General features: G+C 42.4%; 1 protein-coding gene across 1 annotated transcript; it reads left to right on the top strand.

Annotated features, from left to right (window-relative positions):
• The first annotated feature begins 521 nt into the window (after nucleotides 1-521).
• LOC122625700 (homeotic protein Sex combs reduced-like) lies at nucleotides 522-24,984 on the top strand. Its single transcript, XM_043805791.1, is given in 4 exon segments — nucleotides 522-619; nucleotides 7,534-8,516; nucleotides 24,204-24,308; nucleotides 24,311-24,984. Coding segments are annotated over 4 exon segments (1,335 nt in total). The 5' UTR covers nucleotides 522-572; the 3' UTR covers nucleotides 24,511-24,984.

Raw genomic sequence — 24,984 nt, 5'->3', positions numbered from 1 at the left:
AAAAAAGTGTAGCTCTTACCGGTATCACTTTAAATCAAATTGAATCATTTACCATTTTACGTTTTATTTTAAAATTAAGATTTGTATTTCTTAAAACTTAAGTCCCTCTGAAGTAAAAAAAAGAATGGGTTCTAGACGTAAGATGATTTTAGAGTCACATAAGCATTCGTTTCAGTTGTCGTCATAATTTCAAATTTCTAAAATATATTTCAATATAAACAACTTTTCCTACGTTTGATCTTATGCCGAACAAATCAATATATATGTATACATATACATGTATATATATACATATGTAAGATATATTATACATATGTATATATAAATATACTATAATTATACTATAATAAATATACTATATTGCAAAAGGATCTCTATTCACTTAACTTCCTTCCAATACCTCAAAATTATAAATGTATGTATAAACCAAATGCACATTTAACTAAAATATTACAAAATTCATAATATAAGTAGATAGTAGGCTGCTTTTAATTCACCAAAAGCCCAAAATAAGTCCCAAATTCTTGATTTTATTCCAACTTGCCCGTCGTGGCCAAAACTACGGAGTTCGAATGTTTATGATTTGTAAACCGAAATCGATCTCACACGGACAGTGTCGGTGAGAACAATAAGAATTTATTCGCAGTTCGAAACATGTTTTTCGAACTCCGGAGTAACGATCTCTCTCAATAGGAACTTGTTCGAAAAGCGGAGAGCGGTGCTTTTCTAACAACCGCTCTTTCGAACTCACACACACACACCGATGTCTCGTATACGTATCCGTGAGATACACTTTGTGGCAACGAATTTCAGGTTTAGCGGTTGATTCGAAACGTTCTTCGCGTTCGCAAAGGTAGTTTCAGCACTTGCCCAAGAGCGAGCGAGACGGCAGAGCAGCGCAATGGCCGTTGTCTCTCTCGCACACTTTTCGAATAATGTACGCTGCACTTGGACGTCGATATGTAGCTCTATTTGCTCGTACTCGCAGATACAATTGGACGGGGGAAATGGAGAAGTGTGAGTGAGCCAGAGCGCTGGCGTATCTGTGTTTTTTATTGATGCTCAGAAATTTGAATTATGCCCAGGCAGTCAAAGTGAGACATTGGCGCTTCGAGCACGTATCTGCGGATACACCGGAATAACAAAAAACAAAAACACACAAATAAAAAATAGCTTAAATAGCTTGAACGATCCAGCACTCAGCTGTGCCGAGTGTTAGATTTTGGGGAAAAATGGATGGACTGCAAAGTGCTTGCATCGTGGCTGGCTCTGATGGACAGTCATAAATTCGGCGTGAAATTCGCGCAGATACTTAGATACTGATATACGAGAACTGTGACAAATTGCGGGTGTGTGTTTGTGATACCAAAAGCCGTCCAAATTCGTAGCTTTGCCCTTTGCGACCAATTACCCAATAAAATCATCAAAAACATTCGCCTGCAGGTAGAACGCAAAAGTCTAGCCAGTTCGGCCTCAGGATGCCATCGGATTAATTTCCCAGATATCCTGCTGGTTGTGACAATTATACCTTTGTGATCGTCCACGGCGATTTCCGCACTCAAAATAAGTGAAATTCGTGGTTCAGTGCAGTGAAAATCAGATCAAACTCACTTCAACGGAGGTGAACGCCGTCGGCTAACTAAAATTGTGAGTAAACGAGTTTTACGGCTGAAAATATTTTGAACGCTTTGGAACAGGTGAAAACAGTCATTGAAAGTCTAAAGGATATTTATACGCTTTTAGTTTTTGTTTTGTATTTTTGGTGTTTTTTTTTAAGTGTTAACATATTCTAAAGCGATTTAGAAAAATATAATTTTTAGAAAAAAATTATCTATAACAAATAAATAATTAAATGTTTTTTAAGTAAAGTTATTATTACCAACTTAGATTTTATTTTTAATCTTGGTGAAGGTTACAATTTGCATATTCGAATTTTATTGTAGCATCCCAACAATAGAAAAATTTTCAATAAAACAAATTTTGTAAATTGGAATTGCTTTAACTCACTTGAATATTCTTAAAAGCATTCGTTAATCATATTTATATTTATAATTATTTGGGCTGATTGCTTCCTAAGATATAAATATATATATATACATAAATATATATTTTTATCGCCAGTTACCGAACCCCGCTTTGTTACTGTATTCTGTGTTTTAGCAATTTTTTATAGGGTTGCGTGTGCGGTATCAACGCAAAGAATTTTCACTTCATTAAAGCGAAATGCAGCCGCTTTTGAAATAATTAAGAGGCACAAAGGCGAAATGTCACAGCGAATGAAAAATGCCTAACAAGCGCCGCAAATAGAAGGTTAATCCAGACACATAGCGTTATATACCGAGCCCAAGTAGGGATAGGGATGAAGAAATACCCACAATATATGTATGTAGGCTTGGCTACTATCCGGGGAACTCGAACTCATGCTGGCCAAGACGCCATGGGGCGAACCTGAAATTATGTAAAATAAAAGAAGACGCACTGGGCTGGAACTTCATGGGACTTTGCCAATGACCGAGGGAAGACGATGCTCCTGGGCAGTATTCCACATCCCGGCATGGCATCCCACATGTGCTCTAGTCGTAAGTGGATGAAATTCCACTTGATGTAGGTCACTTTCATTCGCCCATCTCGCCAAGGGTGGGCCAAGATCAAAGAGCTGTGGAACTGGCTGCTTCGATTGCATAATATGGGCACAACACTGAGACAGTTGCAGGCCCTTTAACAATCCCACTCCGAATTGCAGTCTATACTGCTAATTGGAGGGAAGAGGCCAGTCCAAAGTTCTTCGAGTGTCTTCTGCAGCGCTGTAATTTATTTGGCCTGCGCCTTGCGGAGACATTCATCATGGCCTAACCCCGGCTCTTCCTGACGCCCCCTCAAACATTTCAACTATACTTGTTCATATTTATAAATCAAAATCTCAAGCACGCAAGCTGAAAATTTGTGCCAGAGTCGTTGATCTATTGGCCGCAAAAATGGCAGGCACTTCTGTCAGGAATAGAAAACCGTACAATAAATGCTAGAGTAACAAAATGAAAAGACACAAGACCTCAAGACACACGATGAATACGAGACAGCTTGAAACAGCATTAATATATTTCAAGCCATTTCCTTAGACATAAAACAAATTTATTGAACCTTACTAGTTTACTCTTCATTATCTGAAGCCAAATCTAAAAGTAGCCTTAAATAAGTCAATCCGCTCTCTACCCCAATCCGATTAAACTCCTCTCCAAAAATACGACTACAAGTCAAGGCTACAAGACTACAAATTTATGGGTAAACAGTGGCCAAACCATGATAGATTACAGAATGGAGATGTCCTTTGCCAGAAACAGGACTACTGTAAGGATAATTCCGACTCGAACATTACGCAAAAGATCATAAATTATCGGAGTGGAATGAGATGACAAGCTGAACCACAAATGGCCGCTTGCAGCGAGGATCGGAATCGATGATTGGTTTTGAGTTGGGAAAACAATTGGAGAACTCATAAAAATTATGAGAGCCATGACAAACAAACAAACAAACCACAAACAGCAACTGTGACGAGGGTTGCCACGGCAGAAGGAGATGCATGTTTAGGGAGTGAGAAAAAAGACACAAAAAGATGAAGAGGAATAATATTTATTACTATTTTTATGAGGTGCTTACAAATTTTTATGACTTTTTAATGGGTCCGCACACTGTGTCTGCCCCTCTCGCTTCCTCTTGGGCCTCCATATGGGCACCGTGAGCGGGACAACAAGTGTTGCCAATGAGTGTGACTGCGCGTGCGCAAATACCTTTTATTTATCTTTTTTGTTCTGCTCTTTTTTTTAGAGTTGAACTCGTGCGTACCGCAGATTGAGGTACTAGAGCGGCGTGTTTACATGCACACAAGCTACGCCCCTGTTGACAACAAACGCTAAAAATTATGATTTATGGCCAGGGCTCGTTTGGGTACAAAATCCGTAATGGTGACGACAAACAGCTCAGTGACATTCGTAGGAGAAATAAACGCTGTGGGTGCTGTGTTCGCCCCATAATTAAGATGGTGGCCTCAGGGCCGGTGACGTAGATGATGACGATGATGGAGTGCTCAGAGTTCCTCGATTGTTTGCTAGGAGAGTCTTTAGGCAAAAACGGATTAGGATATGCCTGAAATTAGTCGGGCTGTCAGTAGAACTAGTAATAGTGTCAAAGTTTTTGAATTTAGTACATGGCTAAAAGTAAAAGGGCTTAGTTAAAAGCGACCGAACGATTTTTCAGTCAAATATACATTGCAATCAATACAATCAATAAGTTTATATGGAATGGAAAAATGCGGTGTAAAGGTAGATAAATAAGAATCAAGAAATTATTATTAATTCACAATTGACCACTATACACTAAATGCTCCTCATGTTAAATGATCCTAAAATGTACACATTCTTTTATTCATCAGTTCTTGGTCTAAGGACTTTTTTTAATGCTATTTTTTTGTTTTTTACATTGCTCGAAAACAATCGATATCTGGCAGAATTGTTTGTTGACTAATCCTAACTTCGTCTATTGATTATGCAAAAGTTAATCATCTTAATTGGGCAGATGCTCAGCGGCTTGCTCACAAAAAGTTCGAATAGAAGAGTCAAGACCCCCTAAAACATAACGTCAATGTCTGGAATGAGGTCCGGGAAAGAAAACCCTTTTCAGCTGTCGCCCTGAAATAATTCCCCAATTGATTTATGGCATCGCCAGACGCATGTGCAACTCAATTGCTGTTTATTTACTCTCACTCTGGCCGACTCCTACCCTCCCCTGTGGCTTAGATAGGGTCTTATGCTACCTGTGGAAATGTGAAATGGAAACGCCGGGGACGGGAAAAGGAAATTCGTTCTGCGGTTTAAGTATCGGGGCAAAGAGAAATTTCACTCCCATTTGGAGGCATATTAAAAGTGTTTATATAACAAGGGAGGAACAAAGGAAAACTCTGTTGCCCGAGTCCAAAATGTCGCTGAGTTTGATCCCGAAAGAATTGTCATAATTTATGGGTTTCTTATGAGCTCGACCGACGATCGCCAATCTAAGACAATGTCTGCCCCTCCCCTCCCCTCCCTCTCCATCTCTCTCTCTCTCCCTCTCCTACTCCATCTCTTTTTCTTCCCCAGCCCCTTGTCTCTTTCGGTGCCCGCAAAATTCGTCTGCGTATTTTATTATTCATGGATTTAATTAACACCAATTGAACCGCTTGTCGCCTCAGCGCCGACTTAAACTATTTGGAAAACAATTTTCGAATTCGTTTAATTTATGGCTTCTGTTTATATGCCCCTCTCACAGTTTTTATAATTTTTAATTTGCTCAAAAGTGAATTGTTAATCGAAAGACGACTCTTGTTTGGTTTTCCAAAATGCATCTGGAGTATAAGAGTTATTACATGTTCGTATGATTGTAACAAGTGGGAAAAAATTAATGGGGAATTCTCTAGCAAGTTCCCTAGGTACATATGTATGTCCCTATGTACATACATATATTTATATACTTTTTATTAAACTATGAAAACTTCAGCAAAATAAAAAAATTGTTTTATTTCCACTTGCAAATCAATTTTCATTATGAACTTTGAAACTTGGGCGGCTGTGGGTACTTTTGGTTTGGACGCTTAAAAGTTGTGGTTTTTCACCCAATCAATTTTCACCGCTTTTACTCGAATTGCCACCAAATCGATTCGACCCTAGGTTGTTCAAATATCTGCCAGTCAAAGGTTCAAAGTCAGCCAAGACCCTGATCCTATAATTTCGCTGATTTCGGCCTTGTTCGGCTTAAACACGGGCGCTTGTCTACAACTATAATTCTCATTTGCCAGGTCGAAATGCTTTTCTCCAAAGCACCGTTACCGGGTCCTAAAGCCTATAATCGCTGGAGATCGAGAAGAGCTTAGTGGAGTGGGGAGGGAGAGGGGGGTGGCAGACTCCTGAGGGCAAGCTTACAACATTTCCTTAATTTGTGTTTTTGTTGTGTTTTCCCCAAGAACCCTGCTCATCAAATAAATCTCTGTCCAAAGTTGAGCATTCGCTCCTTGGGTTCTTGGCCAGTTTCGAATGGCGTACGGCATTTTAATTTAAGCCCAAGTTGAGAGCTCCTTTCATTTGGCCAACATGCTAAAGGGTTAAATTGCCCACTGAATCAAAATTATTGGTTTCAAGCCTCTAAAAAGGGCAGCGAAGTGCGGGGCTTGCATTTGGTGCATTGTTTTTGGCCCATGCTCTCCGTTCTCTGCTGTTGTTGCTTATTTCGATACCCTTCAAGCTCGGTATTATCTGCATACATAAACTAATTACAAGAATTGTCAGACTCTCAATACAATTTTCTCACATCCTCAGACTAGGCTTTCAAAGGGACTGGGTAAATGTTATATTTAGATCGGCTTGAAATGGTTTTCAATCTTTGTACATATATTCCATACTAGATTAAAGTGTATTTTGAATTCGGCTATTACAGGTAATTTTGCCATCTTCGTTTTTAGTTTTGGGCATGTTCATGTGCAGCGGCCGCGCTTGGCTCTTTTGCCTTATTTCCTTTTTGCACTTTTTCGGCTCTGGGGCGATTCGAGAGCTCCTTTCCTTCAGCTCCTTTGGAAGCGGAGGGTCAATGCTTTTGTTTGCTATCTGCGCAGCGGAGAATACGAGTTTTCCGCCATTGAACAAACATGCCCAAGACCAAGCCAAGACTGCAATATCTGCGATGGTTGCATCGCGAGGAGTGGGTCTGGCCAGCAAGTGCAGCCGCAAGAAGTTTCCGCCAAGTGTGTCCAGAAGAGTGGGCGGTCCCTCGGCATTCCTCGGCCAACAGCTCTGGTACGTGAATATATATAGTATCCACTGCGGAGGCTAAAATTGCATGCTTAGACAGACCCAGCTCTCTCCATCAGCGGAAAAGGGGAAGAAAAAAACTCTTTACCGTTCTCAAAGAAATAATAATAATAACCAAGTAAAAGGCAAGTGAAATTATCAGCGGTTAAGGAAACACTTCGGGGGAGTAACCAATCAAGAGCAGTAACTGGGACAGAGGCTTTCGGGTTAAGTTTCTACAAAATCCTGTAACCAGCTTCCTTAGCTCGTCTGTTCAACGGGTATTATTTTTTCCGTTGCCCATAAAGTTGAAAAAAATGTGTCATATTTAAAAAAAGAGGCTTAAAACACTATCCTGGGGATAAAAATGAACAATACAAATACATATTCACGAGAATCTATAGCCTCGGGGCTTGTATAGCGATCCCTTTGAAATAGGTTGGAGCCTAGAACTGGCTCTCACTCGAGTTATCTTTACTTAAATGGAAATTCTTAATCCCCCGCAGCTTGCCAATCGCAAAATGAGATTTCAACGCAAAAAGTGAGCAGCAAGAAAAAATATTTTGGTATTTTCAGAGTTTTTTTTATCAATAATTGCAATTTTTTCGATTTGATCTACTCTAAAAATATGGCAAGGGTGTATTAGGCATCAGCAGCCGTATTGTTTTGTTTTAATAATTTTAAAATGCAGTCCCCATCTAATACCCCATCCTCTCATTTCCAGACTCCAGTCCACCACTTCGACCCCTGGCTTCAAAATGGATCCCGACTGCTTTGCGATGTCCTCGTACCAGTTCGTCAACTCGCTGGCCTCCTGTTATCCGCAGCAGATGAATTCGCAGCAGAATCACCCGGGGGCGGGCAACTCGAGTGCGGGCGGCAGCGGTGGCGGGGCGGCCGTTAGCGGGGCCGTGGTGCCCAGTGGCGGTGCAAATGGAAGTCAGGGCAGTGCGGGGGCGGGCACGCCGGGAGCGAACGATTATTTCCCAGCCGCGGCGGCCTATACGCCCAACCTGTACCCAAACACGCCGCAGGCCCACTACGCCAATCAGGCGGCCTACGGCGGACAGGGAAATCCGGATATGGTGGACTACACGCAGCTGCAGCCGCAGCGACTGCTCCTGCAGCAGCAGCAGGTGCAACAGCAACAGCAGCAGCAACATGCGCATGCAGCGGCAGCAGTCGCTGCCCAGCAGCAGCAGCAACTCGCCCAGCAGCAACACCCGCAACAGCAGCAGCAGCAGCAAGCAAACATCAGTTGCAAGTACGCCAATGATCCAGTGACGCCGGGCGGAAGTGGGGGCGGCGGGGTTCCCGGTGCTAGCAACAACAACAACAGCGCCAACAGCAACAACAACAACAGCCAGTCGCTAGCCAGTCCACAGGATCTGTCCACCAGGGACATTTCGCCAAAACTGTCGCCCAGTTCAGTGGTGGAGAGCGTGGCCCGATCACTGAACAAGGGCGTCCTGGGCGGAAGCTTGGCGGCCGCCGCTGCCGCTGCCGGTTTGAACAACAACCACAGCGGATCGGGTGTGTCCGGAGGTCCTGGGCACGTCAATGTTCCGATGCACAGTCCGGGGGGCGGGGACTCGGACTCCGAGAGCGACAGCGGCAATGAGGCGGGCAGTAGCCAGAACAGCGGCAACGGAAAGAAGAACCCGCCGCAGATATATCCGTGGATGAAGCGAGTGCATCTCGGGACGAGTGAGTACTAATTGTGATATTAAATTACGATAACAGATAGCAAAGCAATTCCTTAACCAAAAATCTCAGAATACGTTATTAGCTAATTAATTAGAAGAACCGTTATTGTTAAGCAATTTGAGCTCATACACTTGTTTTTTAATATACAAAATTACTTAACTGATTCATGGCAACTTAAGATCGAATTAGCTAGAATTGAGCTCCATAAATCAACATCCATCCACCGATAACTCACCTCAATCGGTGCGTCATTCAGTGCTCATTACCACTTCTTCGAGACACTTGCCTCACTAACTGGAAATGGGTGTTGCAACTGCCAACCAACAATCTTCATTGGGCAGCAAATCTTGCCTAGTGCTTAGCACCAAATTGTCTGGCAAACTGAGCCCGCGGTGAATCTTGTCAAAATACATAAACAATAACAACATTTCCCTCGCACTTACGCTCTCCGGATTTTCTCCAGATCGGATGGAGGTGAAGGAAAGAAGAAATGCTGCGTGAAAAACTCGACCGCGAAAATCGTAGCTCGTGAAAATTGTAACAACGTGAAGCGATCCGATCCCGCAGCGAAGGCCGGTCGACTCCACAATAACTCATAATACCGCCGCAGATACAGATACAGATACGGATAAATACATATATACTAGGTATCTGGACAGACAAATACTGCGGCTTGATATAAATCTCAGCACCTCGCGCGGTTTATATTTAAATTTAACAGAACAAATTTCCACCCGAAACTTGTTGGGCTGGAAAATGTGAACGAAAAATGGTTCGGTGATTTTTCATCGTGTCTCTGGCGCGCACAGAGATTTTTCTTTCTGCCACCCCGCCTCCGTCAGATTCCCATATTTCCACCTTTTCTGACCCATCGACAGGGCAACTCACGAAGTTGTTTCGGGGATCCAAAGTGTAATCAAATTATTGAGAAGATTCTCATACTCGCCAGTGGTTGGGGGAGATTAATTGGGTTGCAAATAGTTTGACATTTGCATGGATCTGCCTGGCTGCAAACTTTCCTGCAGCTCGTTTATTATATTAGTTTAAAAATAATTGAATATTTCTGTTCAGGTATAAATCATTACATTCAGGTTTTGGGAAATGTTTTGGTGAGTCTCAGCGGCTGTCTCATAAATCAAATAGCGCACTCATTACCTCTTGGAAGTATAACGAATGACACTTGAAATTATTCAATAAAAGAATTAAATATACGGAATTCCTCCCGATGATAGGGTTAATTGCTGGTCAGTATCTTGCATTTCCATATCTGCTTATTCAACCAGCACTTGACAATCCGAAATCACAACATGTCAGCCAATTAAACAGACGCTTAAGTGCTTCCACATGTACCTCATATTAATAGATAGTCGCAACGCCAAGTCAGCGGATACAGATTCATATTGACTAACAACTTGGCTGATTTTCCATTTCGATTCGCGGAAAAACTTGTTCTCCATTCGGCTCCAATCAATGGGGCACATTGTTATTATTTATGTATCTGTTACTCATGGCAGCCAGGCAATAACAACAAGATCGGCGCGCATTTGTTATGCAAATTGCGGCAAGTGGAAGCGTGGAAGGAATTGATTGCAGCAGGCAGCGAGGTGCAGCAATGAAGAGCATGAACTTCAAGAGACATGAATGAAGTACGCTCAGATGCAGATACATTTGCAGTTCATATGTAAGAAAGACGCACCCAAAGATCTGAACGCAGAAAATCGTGTATTTCTGCCGGGGGAGAGCTCATGTATCTGGGCATCTGCGTCTGGCTCTTCCATTTTCCTTGAGTTTTCATGCATCGCCGAGATTTAATTACTTTCTTAATCATATTCGGTTGAGGGCAATGTGAAAGGCAACCATCTATACAACTATGTTGTGCAGCTATATCTTTTAATATATAATTAAAAGAACAACTGTAGTTGATCATGGAGTCTATTATGTAAAAGGTGCATTGAAGCCGTGCAATTATGTGTAAATATTTGGTCGGGCTTAATTTTTTTTTTACCAGGTGTATCTTTAGGAGTAAAGTTCTACGTGCAGTTGTACCTTGTACCTTGGCAACCCTGCACTTAATTGACCTCTTTTTTTTAGGAACACAAAAGTCAACAGCCTGATGGACAATTAGCCTAGCCACTTTTATCGTCCCAGAGCACAACTTAATTTTCGACATCAAATGTCTTTATTAGACTTATTGCAGGGTGTGTTGGCATGTGCAGGATGTTCTATAATTGCAGCCGAGCTAAAAATCACTATTAAAAAACGATGTTGCAGGTGCCAAGCAGCGCAAATGCCAATAATAAGGGCAATCTTGAGGGTAGCATCTAAAAAACAGGCGCTGATTAAAGTCCAGTAAATATAACAGCCGCCGCTACAGTAAAAGCAACAACCAACATCATGTTAACAATTATGCAAATTTCGAGTGCATGTTGCTCGTGTGGAGAGGGGAGTAGGGACCGGGGCCCAGGGACCAGGGGGAGGGGCAGCGCCCGGCTGATTGCATATAATCACGTCAAGTTGTTACTGTGGCAACCATTTTATAATGCAAAGAAAAACGCCAGCTCAAACGCCATCTTCAGCCTTCGAGGCGAGGCTGTCTGAATTCTGCGAAACACTTTTCGCAACTACACTTTTTAAGAGCTCCTGGCATCAAGTATCTGCCAATAAGCACATGAAGCTGCATGTTTGCTTAATATCGCATGCAGCCTTGTGAAGTCGTTTGGCATTCATTTGGGAAATTCATTCCCTAATTGACAAGACCGAAGCTGGCAGACCTCCAAGCAGATCATCAAAAGATGTCAGCCAGTGGATAGTTGCAACACATTTAGATTCAATACAGATTCAAAGATACTCATGCTGCCTGCCGAAATGTCAAGTGCCTTCTTAGTCGTCGCTCCCTTCTTCCATATGCATATTGACAATTTGTTGACATTTCTATCTGCACTTTTCCTATTCAAAAAGGCCGCTCCCCAATTAGTGGGCTGCTTTTGATTTAAGCAATCTGCTAGGCTACACATTTCCCTAAAGTGGCCCCAGCAGAGCCGTAAGTTAGCGGCTAATTGCACATAAAAATATATCCAGACTTGCATGCAACTTTTGCCTTAAAAAATTTCCATAAATTGCTCACAATTCGTGTAATTACCGAGTATCGTGTCAATAATGGTAACTAACCAGTAGAATCAAAACAGAAGCTGTACCAAAAATGGAGACTCCAGAAAACTAAATCTAACGTGCTGCAAAACGCAACCAGCTAAAAGTCTATTTTATAAATCTAAATTGCAAATATCTGCAGTTCTATTTCCCTTGCCGATCGTGCCGTTCAACCTGAAGGCTTTGGCCACTCGATGCCGCAGATGCCAGGATGCTACACAAAATTAATAGTTTGCAAACGAGTTGATGCAAGATACAAGATACACGATGGTTGCTGCTAGGCAGCAGAATGCATCAGAAGCTGGAAATACACTGATCCAAATAAAAATAATTTGAAGCGTAATCCGGATTCAAGACGGCTCCGTTCCTCTTCTAATAGATGTTAGACTCTAAGCATTGTTTAGGAAAGGGAGCGGCGACATTTGAAATATCATGCTTTCTTAAGCTTCAAATAAGTCAGAATTTCTAAAATCATTATATATTGCTCAGTGTTTTCAAAATTTTAAATAAATATTAGGAGAACTGAATCCAGTATTGTACATTTTTGTACCTTGTACCTTTCCGACTGTGGGTTTTTGGTTTTAGTTAACACGGTTTTTACAGCTGGTTTCTCCATTTTTTTCCCTTCAGTAAAACCTACTCAAACCTTTTCTGTTCGAAATTAAGTTAAAGCAATTGTATTATAATTAAATATAAGAAATAGCTGCTGCATATATATGTATACCCATACATAAATTGCTTGTTTTAAAAAGTTCTTGAATGGGGACTATATTTTTCTCTGTATGGGAACTGGGGTTAAGTTCCCAATCTCGGAAATGGACCGGGATCTTGTCTGGGGTGTCGTTGTCTGCTGGGGGACCTGCTGCTGCAGATCCAGCTCTTGCCGCCATGCTGCCTTTGCGCCTGCCAGTCAGAATCCGGCGATGGAGAAGCTGAAGATCCAGAGCCAGGAACGAAAACGCGCCCGACACTCGCTGGTCAATTACATTTTCATTAACTTGGGACACGACTTTTCAAATAGCTTCGTTTAATCATAATGATTGTTATTACTTTTATTTCGGTGCTGTTCGCGTTCTAAGGTCCAAGAAAATGAAAATGATTTTTATAATGCCCACCGCGCGAGGTGAATGCAAAATGCCAGACATCGGCGCAAGGTGCTGAAAGTGCAGTAGAACATAAATTATTTCGCCGCTCCTCCGGCTCTCAGATGCCGAAGATGGTTCTTGCCAAAGCCGAAGCCCATTATTAGGCACCTCTGCAGTATGCAGTATGGACCGCTATTATGAGCCTGAATGCAGAAGTGCCTGTCGGATTGTTTTGCACCAAGCGTCACTTTTTGGCACACGAAACACAGAGTGTATTTTGCTGGCGATTGTTTAAATGAATTTGGTGCCCCATTCAGTTTTCGAGGGATGCTGCTAAGAGAACTCATCACTCTGCTTGAATTGAAATTCATTCGGCTTTAAGTTGGTCAGATACGGGCACTGAAAGGGAAGCAAAAGCCACAACCAAGAGCTACATACAAAATGTAAAAATATTGATCAAGATTGCCTCCGCGGAAGAGCTATTTAATTTCTTTAAATGAAAATGTTATATTTGAATGTAAATATAATTCATTTTATTTATTTAAGCCACACTAAGAGATATTTATGTTACATTTTTATGTATTCACTATAGTAGATGGTTTTATTAAATATTTAAATTAAAATGGTGAATAAAGCAATTAACATTTTTTTTATACATTTGTTATTATATATATATCATTCGCTAAAATGTAGTGCAGTGTGAATGAAATTATCCGCTCCTTAGCGACTAGATTCAGCTAGATTCTATTCCCCCACATCATTTAATTTGTTTGTAGGTCAACTCTGGTGCAGTTCTATATATACATACCTAGTTCGCACCGAAAGGCATTGTCTGCCTTAAAAATATCACTCACTCATCGGATAGCTCAAATCAGTCTGTGAAGAAAACGCTTTTAAAGCTCTTCAACTCACACACAAGAAAAAGATGAATGATGACCCGAAGAGCTTGTTGTTTATGAAACTTAGTTGTCCATTGATGCCTTCAAGTGGCAGTCGGCCACATTTTGGCCAAAGCTAATAAAAGCGCATAAAAGGGGAGAGAAGAGGGTGTACTCTTCGAGGGAGACAGTAACAATGGGGGCCACTCGCCGCAACAAAGACGGCAATATTTAAAGAGCCAACAATGGCGCCACTAATGACTGATGATGTGCCAGCGCTGATAGATACAGATACATCTGTGGATGCAGCTCAGGAACACACATATATAGAAGTAGATACGGTTTTTACAGAACCATTCGCTTGATAGGACATTCTAATGAACTTGCACAGCATCTGAAAACTGTTTACTATTACTCCATTGTTTAGAGAACACTGGATTGGTCAGTGCATATATCTATATCTGCCAGATACTCAATTGCCGGCTGGGAAGGGGGGAATTAAATTGCGAATCAAGCAAAGTAATTGCGATTGAATGGTGAAAAAGTGCGAGCCATAAATTCAACGTAGTGTCACGGCAGCGCTGCAATGCGAATTTATCAAATTCAGTCGCAAATTGGCGACATCTGCAGATGGCCATGGATTGCCGGATCCCCATCTCTCCAGTATCCACTTCTCACCCAGTTACCGTTTCCCCTTTTCCTTTGGCCTTCTTCGCCGAGATACGCATAGAATATTAATCTCTTTGCGCATTAACTTAAATAAAATGACGCAATGGCGATAAGCGAACAGGACACAGTGGGTCGTAGGGGGATATTTAGTGATTAAATTTGGGAAATCCGAGGAAAACAGCTGGAGAGTTCCTTTCCTACCCTACTAATTCTAAGATATTTAGATAGGCATTGTTAAATATCTTCACTAGCACACGCCCTCGCAAGCTGTGCAGAATAACTTAAAGATAAAAAACTTTAAATAACGTAATCTATTTTGGTGCTGGAATAAACTATAATTAACAATGCTATTTCCTAAATTTATATTATTTTATTCAAAACGTTGTACCACTTCAACGTATTTCTTTAGTTCGTTAAGTTATCCACATCTCAACTCAGCTGCCCACTGTCCTAAAGCTTAACCAGGAACTGGCTGCGGACTTAGTACATTGGGACTTGGTCTCGGCCGCAGACCTTTGCTGGGTAGCAAACAAAACCAAAGTTAAACGAAAACCATCGCAAATCGCATACAATCCGAGATGAAATTGTGAATTATTAATGCAGGCGGTAAAACTATTTGGCTGAGTAGACAAACCCACAAGTGAGCCGGGTTTTTGGATCCCCTCCCGGCTTTAGCAGACTGCGGGCTGAGGAGCGTGTGCTGCCACCTCCTCCATTGAAAATTGAGTTACACGCGTGGTTCGGGTGTGTGCGAATGTATCTGGCAGATACATATGTATCTGCTGTCTACGGCTACGTGCCCACGAACTGGCTTACATTTCGCAGATTAAAACCGTGCTGCCGTTCTGTGCCACCTGAGCCAATTCGATTTAAATGTCTGGCACTTCCACTTGGCTTTTCCTGCCATATTTTGTACCAGGCATTGAATTGGTGCTTTCTTCCTGTGCATGGCATACTAAATGCCGGGGGTTCAAGGTCAGCTCCACGTCTTTACCGGTCTGTGTGTGTGTTGTCCCCCTTTTGCAGTGACAGCTCGAATGCATGGCAACAATTGCAATTTGTTAGCAACGTTCTGGCTGAGGCCCAGGATCACTTTAGCTTGGGCTGGCTTTACTTTCAATACGCTCAAGGTTGCACCGAAAAAAAGTATAGACAGGAATTTATATAAACAAAGAAAAAATTACTGAATCAAAAAAAAAGTAAAAAAGTGACACAAGCACCTGCCTTTGCTGTATTGTAAATAAATATTTCTTTTTGTTGACTGAAAGTTTGAAATGTATTAATTTTATTACTTTGTTAAAATTTTAAAATACATTTGCTTTGAGATTCTAAAGACTCTCAAAGATCTACAGATATATTTACTCTAAATGGAATATATAATTGAATATATAAAACGGTAATCGTTAAAAATATAATATTTTCAACGGCCTATATTAAACGAATATATAACGTTTCGTGATACAGTCTAAGCAAATTGAACCAAATAGTGAGATATTTCGTCTTGTGCAGTAACAGATACAGATACATTTGCTGCACTTCGCGCTTCATTAAAAGGCGGGCGGCGACTTCAGCTCCCAGGCCCTTTGGAGCTCCTTCTCCTTCTCCAGCTCCATTTTCAGTTCCCCACTGACGACAGCAAATTTGCACTTCGCTCGAACGGGCAAAAATAGGGTGAGTCGTCGGGGAAGGAAGAGTCGAAATTAAAGATTTTAAAGACACCTTTGTAGCAAGTCTTGAAAACTTGTTCCGCGCCCAGACTTCACCATCTTCATTCATCATCGCAGCCTCGGTTTCAGCTCCGCCGTGACTCGTTTTCGGGTTTTAATTTCGTTTCTTTTTCATTTTTGTCTGCTTTTTCGTGTTCACATCTTCTCTGACATGTTTGCTGGGCAGCCATGTTGAATACTTTTGTTTTCTAAAAGCGAAGCTTGCAAATACATCACTTTTTTCGTCAAGTTGGTTTCAAGATAATTTGGCAGAGCTTGCTGTGTATCTTGTATTCCCATTTAATTAACTATGCGGCAGTATTAAACGTGGGTTGAGAACTTATTTATACAAGAACGGTAGAAAGAGGCAATAAAAAAACAATATAAATATATAAATTCAATAAATGGCAGAAATAAAAAATGCTTACAAAACAACACACAATCTACAGCTCTATTAGCAGAAATTCGAATATAACTTTCCGTTTGATTAATGGATCTAAGTAGATCGGATATTGCCTTGTGAAGTATACTTAATCTGAGCCCAGTGCCTGGGCCACTTTTAATGGCTCAATTTCAAATCTGTTTGCTTAGGTTTGCTGTTATGCACCCAGAGCCAATCAGATAACTGGACTTAAATATATCATAAAAATTACACATTAACTAGCAAATTAAGTAGTAGAGAATCCGGGGGCAGTACCTCAAACTTAAATGTAAATTGTTTGCCATCCGTCTGACGAATCGCAAATGAATTGCCTTGCCTCTCGGCACAAGAAATATGGAAGATATTGAACCTAACGCCATTGACAGCAGCTTTTAGCCCGCTCCCGCCGCACTTTGCATTAATAAAGAATTCATCACAATTACAACAATTGCCACAGGATGCAATTTAGAAAGGAAATTATTAATGGAAAGTCAATGAGTGCGACGCGAGTAAATCAAAATCGCGGAGCAAAAAATTCTTCAACGTGCCCGTGATTGATTACAGAGCTGCGGTCGGATGTTGGGGCCTGGGCCTGGACCTGCACTGGACCTGGTCCAGAACCAGAACCAGAACCAGAACCAGAACCGAACCTAAGACCAGGACTTGTGGTCATCAGCGCAGTCAAAGACCCCGAGCAGTTAATCATGGGGCTGCGGGAAATGAAAATGAGCGAGAAGTCCAGAAGCCAGACGACGACAATGCCGCATTTTGTAGCGCGTTCATTCAACTGCAGACGACAGGACACTCATTAAAAATGGGTGCACCGCTACCGAGCGCAGGGTATCTAGATCAAGAGGGGTATCTCGGTTGACGCGGTCTTTTCACGGGGGAGAACACACGAAAAAACACAGAACAGGTTTTCAGCGCAGCTCGGCTAATTTATGTGCGCATGCGCGACGCTCGCTCCCTATCGGGAGCCCCATAATTAACTGAGGTAGTCATTTTGGATTCGAACACGAACACACTCCCCATTTCGGATGTGTATGGTGTGTACATGGTCAGCATCTCCTTCTGGCGGGAGAGAACTCTTTAAATCAGAGATAAACGATAATTATCTGAGCGAAAATGCGCGCATAAATATTTGCAAGAAGTCACATTAAAAGTGTATCTAGAGATACGCCAGGCCTGATAACCATCGGCTGGTTCCTTGGTAAGTTTTATGTGCCTCTCGGTCCATTGGCCTGCTCGGACCCTGGGAGCCTGCGCCGCGCCATTAAAAATTAAAAGCTCATTAATTATGCAGATAATTCATTTATTATATTTTCACACAATACAAGCTACAAGCGGCATAATTTGTTTCCCAGCTCATTATGCCAGCGCAGGATTGAGGAATGGTGTTCGGGGCTGGCAACTGTCTCGAATTGAAACAATTATGGAAACCTCTCCAAGGGTTGATTGTCTATTGCCGGGGATATAGCAGTTCGAGGGGGGGACAAGTGAAGGGGGTTGTCGGGAGCGTCACGTGTCTCCCGGGGGCGTTTGCTTGGCTTAATCCCCGAAAAGCACTTAAGTCCTAAGTGTCCAATCAACAGGTTGATTTCGATGGTTAGCTTAATTGGCTTTTGATTCGCTGGAGGAAGGAACTTAGAGTTTATACAGAAGGATTCATTACGACTCTGCGGGCCCACGAAATAGTTACGCTGAGCACCAAAATGACTTTAATTTGAATAGAAATCAACTATTTTAGAATGTTTAACAAATATAAAACATTTATACTTGGTACTTTCAAGTAACTTGAATGTCAACTAATTACGTGGAATTCAGTACAAATGCGTGGAATGGACGTGGAATGCGAACATCCTTTAAATTCACTATCCAAAACGGCATTTGGCATGTAAAGGGATTTCATTCTATGATTGTTTAACTTCCTCATGTATAAAAGCCAAATACATTTTTTCTTCTTTTTTTTTATATTATATTATATTATTTAATACAAGAGATTACCATAATTTAATGTAATTTTAAGACTTGCACGCCTTATGTTGTAATTTTTTTGTAATGAAAGATCTGAGAAGTCTTTGCCACCGGATACCATGTGCTCCACTATCTGGACAAAGTTCTTCCATTCCCTCGGTTACCTTCAGGGTTCAGACCGTTCAATTTGCCAACGAACCGCATCAGATGTTGGCCAAAAAGTCGAGAACTAGAGCTTGTGGCACATGATGTCATTTCAGTTGAATGGCTTCGAGTAAGTGAAGAAACGGCGATAAAAGAGCTGGAAATGAAATGCTGGCATTGTGGCGGCTGTCGGGCTGACGAAACTGAATGTGTTCGTGTTGACAACAACACGGAATATAAATTGAAAAATGCTTTAAAGCGAAATAATCAATTTACTTCTTGACATAATTTCCATTTTTCACGAAACCAAGCCAAAGGCAGCCACGCGAATGCCCAAAAGAATGTGGGCGGGGTGGTGGTAAGTGGGAGGGCGTTAAGCAAGGCCACGCACAATTCGCACCACAAACCAGAAACAAAAACAATACAAAAGTTTCCCCCAGGGTCACCAGAAATTGGCTGCATCCCATTTCTTGGAGTGTTTTTAATATTCTTGCCATTTTTCTGACCGCCATCCTGCGACTGCAGCGCTTCCTTTATTTGAATTGTGATTAATGATCAGGCTGGGCTGCTGTTTTCTGCTCCTATTTTGCTTAGGAATTGCCCCACTGTCCATCCCTCATCCGCAGCCACGGTGTGACAAATATATCCAGACAGAGGCAGACAGGAGTTGTAACTACGATTTAATAGTGCTTTAATGGTCTGTGGACATCGATGGACACCGAAACACCTGTTGTCTAGCACGTGCTGTATGCCACAAAGTGGGTGGAGTTAGATCTAGAGGTAGGGGTAGAGGTAGAGGTAGAGGTAGAGGGGGATAACACTTTCATTATCACAAATGTCACATCATTTGTCGCCTGCCCCCAACAACGACACACAACAAAATGACTCAAACCGCCGGGCAGCATCATTTATCACCTAAGGAATGCAACGCGCAGCGCAAGAAACAGCCTGCCGAATAGAGGACCAGATACATTCTCAGATAGCCCGGCGACCGAATACTTGATTAATTTTCTTTTTCCGAAAGAAATTAACCCGAGCGCTGCACATGCCCCATCGCGACCCCGCGGCGGCCCCTTTGACTGCTCCATCTGCCTTCAATAGTATGTATATCCCTCCGATCGGGTCGGTCCCAGGGTCCAAGATTTATCTCTTCCAGCAGTTCTCAAGCGTGGCACCTCTGGCTCTGTGTCTGATTTATTTCTGGAACTGTTCGAGTTCGAAGCATATTTTTGAGGGAATTCTAACTTTCAGAGAGCCGCAAAATAGCTCGGAATTCTTTGTCAATTCAAGCGATCTTGGCCGAGATCACTTTTTGTCTTTAATTAGTTCAATTTGTGACGGAATTCTTCTCTGACTCGTTCGTCTCTTATGAGTAATGACCCGCGGCTGGAATTGTGACATTGATAATGATTTTCCGTTAAACGACTCATTAGCCAGGGGTTCCTGAGTAGCCAACGATGATCGGAAGTGCGTTGATTAATGAACCCTCCATTTGAACACCAACCTGATTCAACAGATCTGCACAGGGAATGAACTCGTCTGTTTGTTAATATTATATATAAAGTATATGTATCCCAACAAGGGATTCGTACTGCTAGTCAATCCATAAATAGGAGACTCGAGATAATATTGCCATGTTTAAAGTTTACAATTCGCTGTATAAGTACAACAAGTTCAAAGTTGTTGTTGCATGATAAGATCAAAACTGAGGCCGCCTGATGATCACGCTCTCCTCGCTTCTAAATAATACAATTCCATCGGGTCCCAGGTGTTGGGATCTTGGAGTGCCGCACACGTTGCTGACTAAGATGACGATGTTGAAGCGAAGTGTTTTTTTTTTCGCCTGACCAGACGCCGGAGCGTTGACAAATGACCAGTACAAGTGTTTGTGACAAGCCGCAAGTGTGTTTTTGTCGTATTTTCTTATTTCTAGCAAGCAGAAAACAATTAAACTTCGGCTCGAAAGGCATGGTGTCTGACCTACGCCAAAGGTTTTCAGCTTAACTTTAAACCTGCCAGAGATCGAGCCGTATGCTAATCCCGTGTCAATCACGGACTATCGGGGAGTATGCAAAGAGACTCTGGCGAAACATCATGTTCAAAGGGAACATGAACATCCCGGCCAGACAATGGCAATTTGAATTGCAGAACCGATCCCGATGACACTGCGATCTACGGAGCTCCGAGCCCGATCGTCACTTAATAAATTCTGAAACAGATTTTGCATGCAGGCCGAAATGGGATGCACCAAAAATCAAATTTCCAACTGATATGTTAAGCAGCTGTCAGCCGAAACTCGCCAAGTAGCCAAGTACACTTGACGTCATCGTACGCGAAATGCAAATGAAGTGACCAACAACTCAGGGATCTTCCAGTCAAAACGAAGTGTTAATGCTCTCTTAGAAAAAGTGTAGAAAACTCTGTGTTGCTGAAAAAAATTCGCTTAAAATAATTGATTGGTAGATACCATTTCAGAGCATGGCTTTATAAAATATTTCAGGTTTTATAATTTTATAATTTTAACCTCACATGTAACGTCAATACCCAAAAATAGGGTATTAGTACAAAGGCAACGCCACAAATTCACACACAAGTCGATTCTTCATTCTTGGGGCGTTCTGTTTCGGAAATATGTGCACATATATGTTTGTACATGCAAAATCCAATATGTCTATATAGTATTTCACAAATGCCCAGACACAGACAAAGATACAGCACGAGTCTGAGGCGCTGGCATCCCGATCCGAATCCATGCCCTCCCATCCCATTGAGGTGGCAGGGAAATGGGAACAAACTTGTAAAACGCTTCGAATGTTCGCTCATTGGCGCTGTCAAGAGATCTGGCCCTTGGATGCTCCCCTTGCAAGTGATATAAGCACCAGTGATATGACATGCCAGGTGCCGTTGGATTCGAATACGATGGGGCTGCTTTTGGATAATGCTCTGCCCTGTCAACTCGTTGGGTGCTTTCGCCTTAGATATTGCGCCTGGCCATGACGACAGTGATGCGCTACTTACTCGCATGTAGTTAACCAAAAAATAAAGAAGAACATGCTATGTATTTAGTCGGAAGACCACGAGAGAGCCAACAGAGATCGCAGTGTTGACATTCGGCTGGGACTCAACGGGTTGCGGATGTGTGTTGATCTTTAGTCGGAAATCAAGAAAATCTGAGTGGGAATTAGTGGCTGATGATGCCTGTGATGGTGATCTTCAATGGAGGGAGGATGATTTGGGATAGTGGGGTTGATGCAGACAGAGCAGAGATGCAAATTTGCTAAATAAAGGTTTTTGGTTTTTTGACACATATTTCGGCAAACTAATTTTCTATTTTATAATGCACAATTAGTTATGCATATAATATTCAATTCCAATTAAAGTTTGAATTTAATATCTATAAAGCTAGGATACTAAAAGAAAGTAAGCCCATTTTCGAGAAACATTCTTGCAGATACATTTCGCCATGCTAATACTTTCCCCTCCATTCAGCCCTTGAGTGGTGCAAACAAATTGCTACATATGACAGCAGCATTTGACAATTGTAAATGGTTGGCGGCAGTGCAAGTGTTCATCCTGTCTTTTGTTGTCTCCCTACAAGGCAGACTATAGTAAATAATAAAGAAAAGGATGTCTGCGACCCTTGTGGTGAGCTATGGCCACAGTGTATATTGATTTGGCAGGACGCATAGGCAAGGTCAGGATTCTTGCTTATCAAATAGTAAAGGGCACTCAAAAACGTCTGCACATCATGCATCAGTCGGAAGTCTGGCAAGTTTTGGAAAAGTTTACACCAAAAAATAGAAGACGACGTCCTCTAATGGTAGACTAGAAATATTACTTGCGGTATCAATTTTGATGGCCTGACTGACAGTTGCAGCATATCGAAATGGGTCAAGACTAGTGCAATTCAATTTGTGGCCACGGCCAGCAGTTGGCCAACTCGAAGGAGTCCCTCTCCATCGCCGACTGATCCGGATGACTGATGGAGCCGATGCCGGTTGTCTGGTTACTGTCTGCTCGCTGTTTACTTGGTCATTAGTTTAAGCCCGTTCAGGATGGCAGCCAGCTGGGGAAGTGCAGGAGCTTTGATGTCGGCGCTATCCCTGCGCTTTGGCCACACTCAAACTCGCTTTAATTAAATGAGCGGTAATTAATTTCAACTTTAATCAGAAATTCCATTTAGATTTTGCCGCTGATTGATGTGACTCGACATCTTCCGCCAACGTCACACCGAAACCACTAAACTGTGACAGCAGCAACCACGGAGGAAAACTTTTGGAAGTGTGTGGGCGGTTTTCTTTTTTTACGATTTTATTGTTAAAGCGGCAACAGTTTCATTGTGTATCTTTAAGTAGGCAACATAACATAACAACATTTTTATAAAAGACAAAGTTCGACGGAAGCAAGTGCAGGCGTAGGTCTTTTGGATATCAGCTACTTTTTAAGCTTTTTAAAGGCAAAATATAAATACTTTTGAAAAATGAAATAATAAAATTTATTACCAAATAAAAAGGAGTTTATTACCTTTAGCTTTTATTAAGAATAACACAACCTGACCTCAGCAGTAAATCGAACTGCCTTTAATTTAGCAAATATGCCGTGACCCATGTAAGCTATGAATCAAGCGAGACAACAATTTCCCAAAATCAAAGAGCGACGCACTAGCAAGTCAGCGGTTGCCGTCTATCACATTGACTGACTGCCACACATTTGGCAGATATAAATACTAGAGATACAGATACAGATACAGTGTCTATGGCAGAACTGGCTCCGTCAAAACGCAACTCTTTTTTGGAAATCCAAAACAAAGCGGGCGGGCCAATTGAGTTGGCCGTAATAACACGCCACGGCAAATGGCTTTTAAAAGTCTACTTTGCCACAGCACGCCCCCTCATTACGAACGACGCGCTTTGAACGCCCTCGTGCGGTTCGCCTCGAATAAAAGAGAAAAACCCGATCCAGATGACAGAATAGTTTTCGGAGGCGACTTGCAAAGAACGGAAATTGTCATTATCTTCCGACGATTGCAGATACAAGGATACAAGTTTTCATCAACCGGGGTGAGATACCTTCGCTGAACTCTTTGGGCCAAACACAATTCCAGGCATGAACTTTTTCGGGTGCCACCAAATGGCAGTTTGGCACGTCATATTTATGAAAATGAAATGCGCAACGTTGCAGAAAATCACAATATAAATGAGAGAATTAACTGCCTTGAAGCGGTGAGAACGCCAGGGGGATTGGGTAAATGGTGGTGGTGTCCACTTGAACGTTTGACGATTGCCTAGAAACGCCTTAAAATAGTTAGCTTCAGAAACAATGACTTTCGGGTATTCGCAGGTAGAAAGGTTGGAAATGATTCTAAATAATAAGAAACTTGAATTTATTGCATTCAAGTGCTTTTCGATTACATATCTACATGTTTAAACTTCCTGTTATTAGGTCGGTATTCGGGTATAGGCTCAGTACCATTAAAAAAATAATCTTTATGGTATAGTAGTCACCAAGCGTGATAAATATTTGATTGGAGCTTTAACTACCTTATTCAGAAACTTGCTTACAAATTGTTTGTTTTTATATTAATGGATTGTTTTGCTTCCAAATAAACCACTCTTTTCCTGTTTTGCAACTGTACTAACGAAGCTTTTCCTTGTTTCCTCTAGGTACTGTGAATGCCAATGGCGAGACGAAACGACAACGGACCTCATACACCCGCTACCAGACGCTGGAGCTGGAGAAGGAGTTCCACTTCAACCGCTACCTGACCCGCCGCGCAGGATCGAGATCGCGCACGCCCTGTGCCTCACGGAGCGGCAGATCAAGATCTGGTTTCAGAACCGGCGCATGAAGTGGAAGAAGGAGCACAAGATGGCCTCGATGAACATCGTACCCTACCACATGGGTCCATATGGCCACCCGTACCACCAGTTCGATATCCATCCGTCGCAATTCGCGCACCTGAGCGCATAGGACGCGTGGCACTTTTCGGGTACTGGTTAGAGACTCAATCAGTTGTATCAGGAACCATATCAGACGGCGGCGGCGGCCTCGGCGGCCAGTGGTTATCAGTCGCAGGACGGTGGTCCAGTGGGTGGTGGCTCGGTAGGAGTGGGTGGCGGTGCGGTGCCGGGCTCGCTGGCCAACGGTGGCAGCAATGGCAGCGGTCCCAACTCCCTCTTCTCCTCCGCCGCCTCCAGCTCCCAGGCTCCCGACTGTATCAAGTATCCGCAGGAGTTCTGATCTCAGGTTATCATCAGGCAGCAGCAGCAGCAGGATAATTTCATTGATCGGAATCAGGAACGGGACCTCAAGCAGCTTTTGGTGTCGGACTGTGAGCCCGATCCAGAGCTGCAACTGGAGTTCAAGGCGGACATTGTCGAATGCAACTTGTTCTGCTGCTGAGCTCTGTCCGCCTGCCACGCCCCTGCCGCCTCATGCCTGCCG

The sequence above is a fragment of the Drosophila teissieri genome, unplaced genomic scaffold (assembly GCF_016746235.2).
Source record: "Drosophila teissieri strain GT53w unplaced genomic scaffold, Prin_Dtei_1.1 Segkk57_quiver_pilon_scaf, whole genome shotgun sequence".
In the NCBI taxonomy this organism is placed as follows: domain Eukaryota; kingdom Metazoa; phylum Arthropoda; class Insecta; order Diptera; family Drosophilidae; genus Drosophila; species Drosophila teissieri.
Note: the sequence above shows the minus strand (reverse complement) of the source record. Positions and strands in the feature narration are given on the sequence as shown.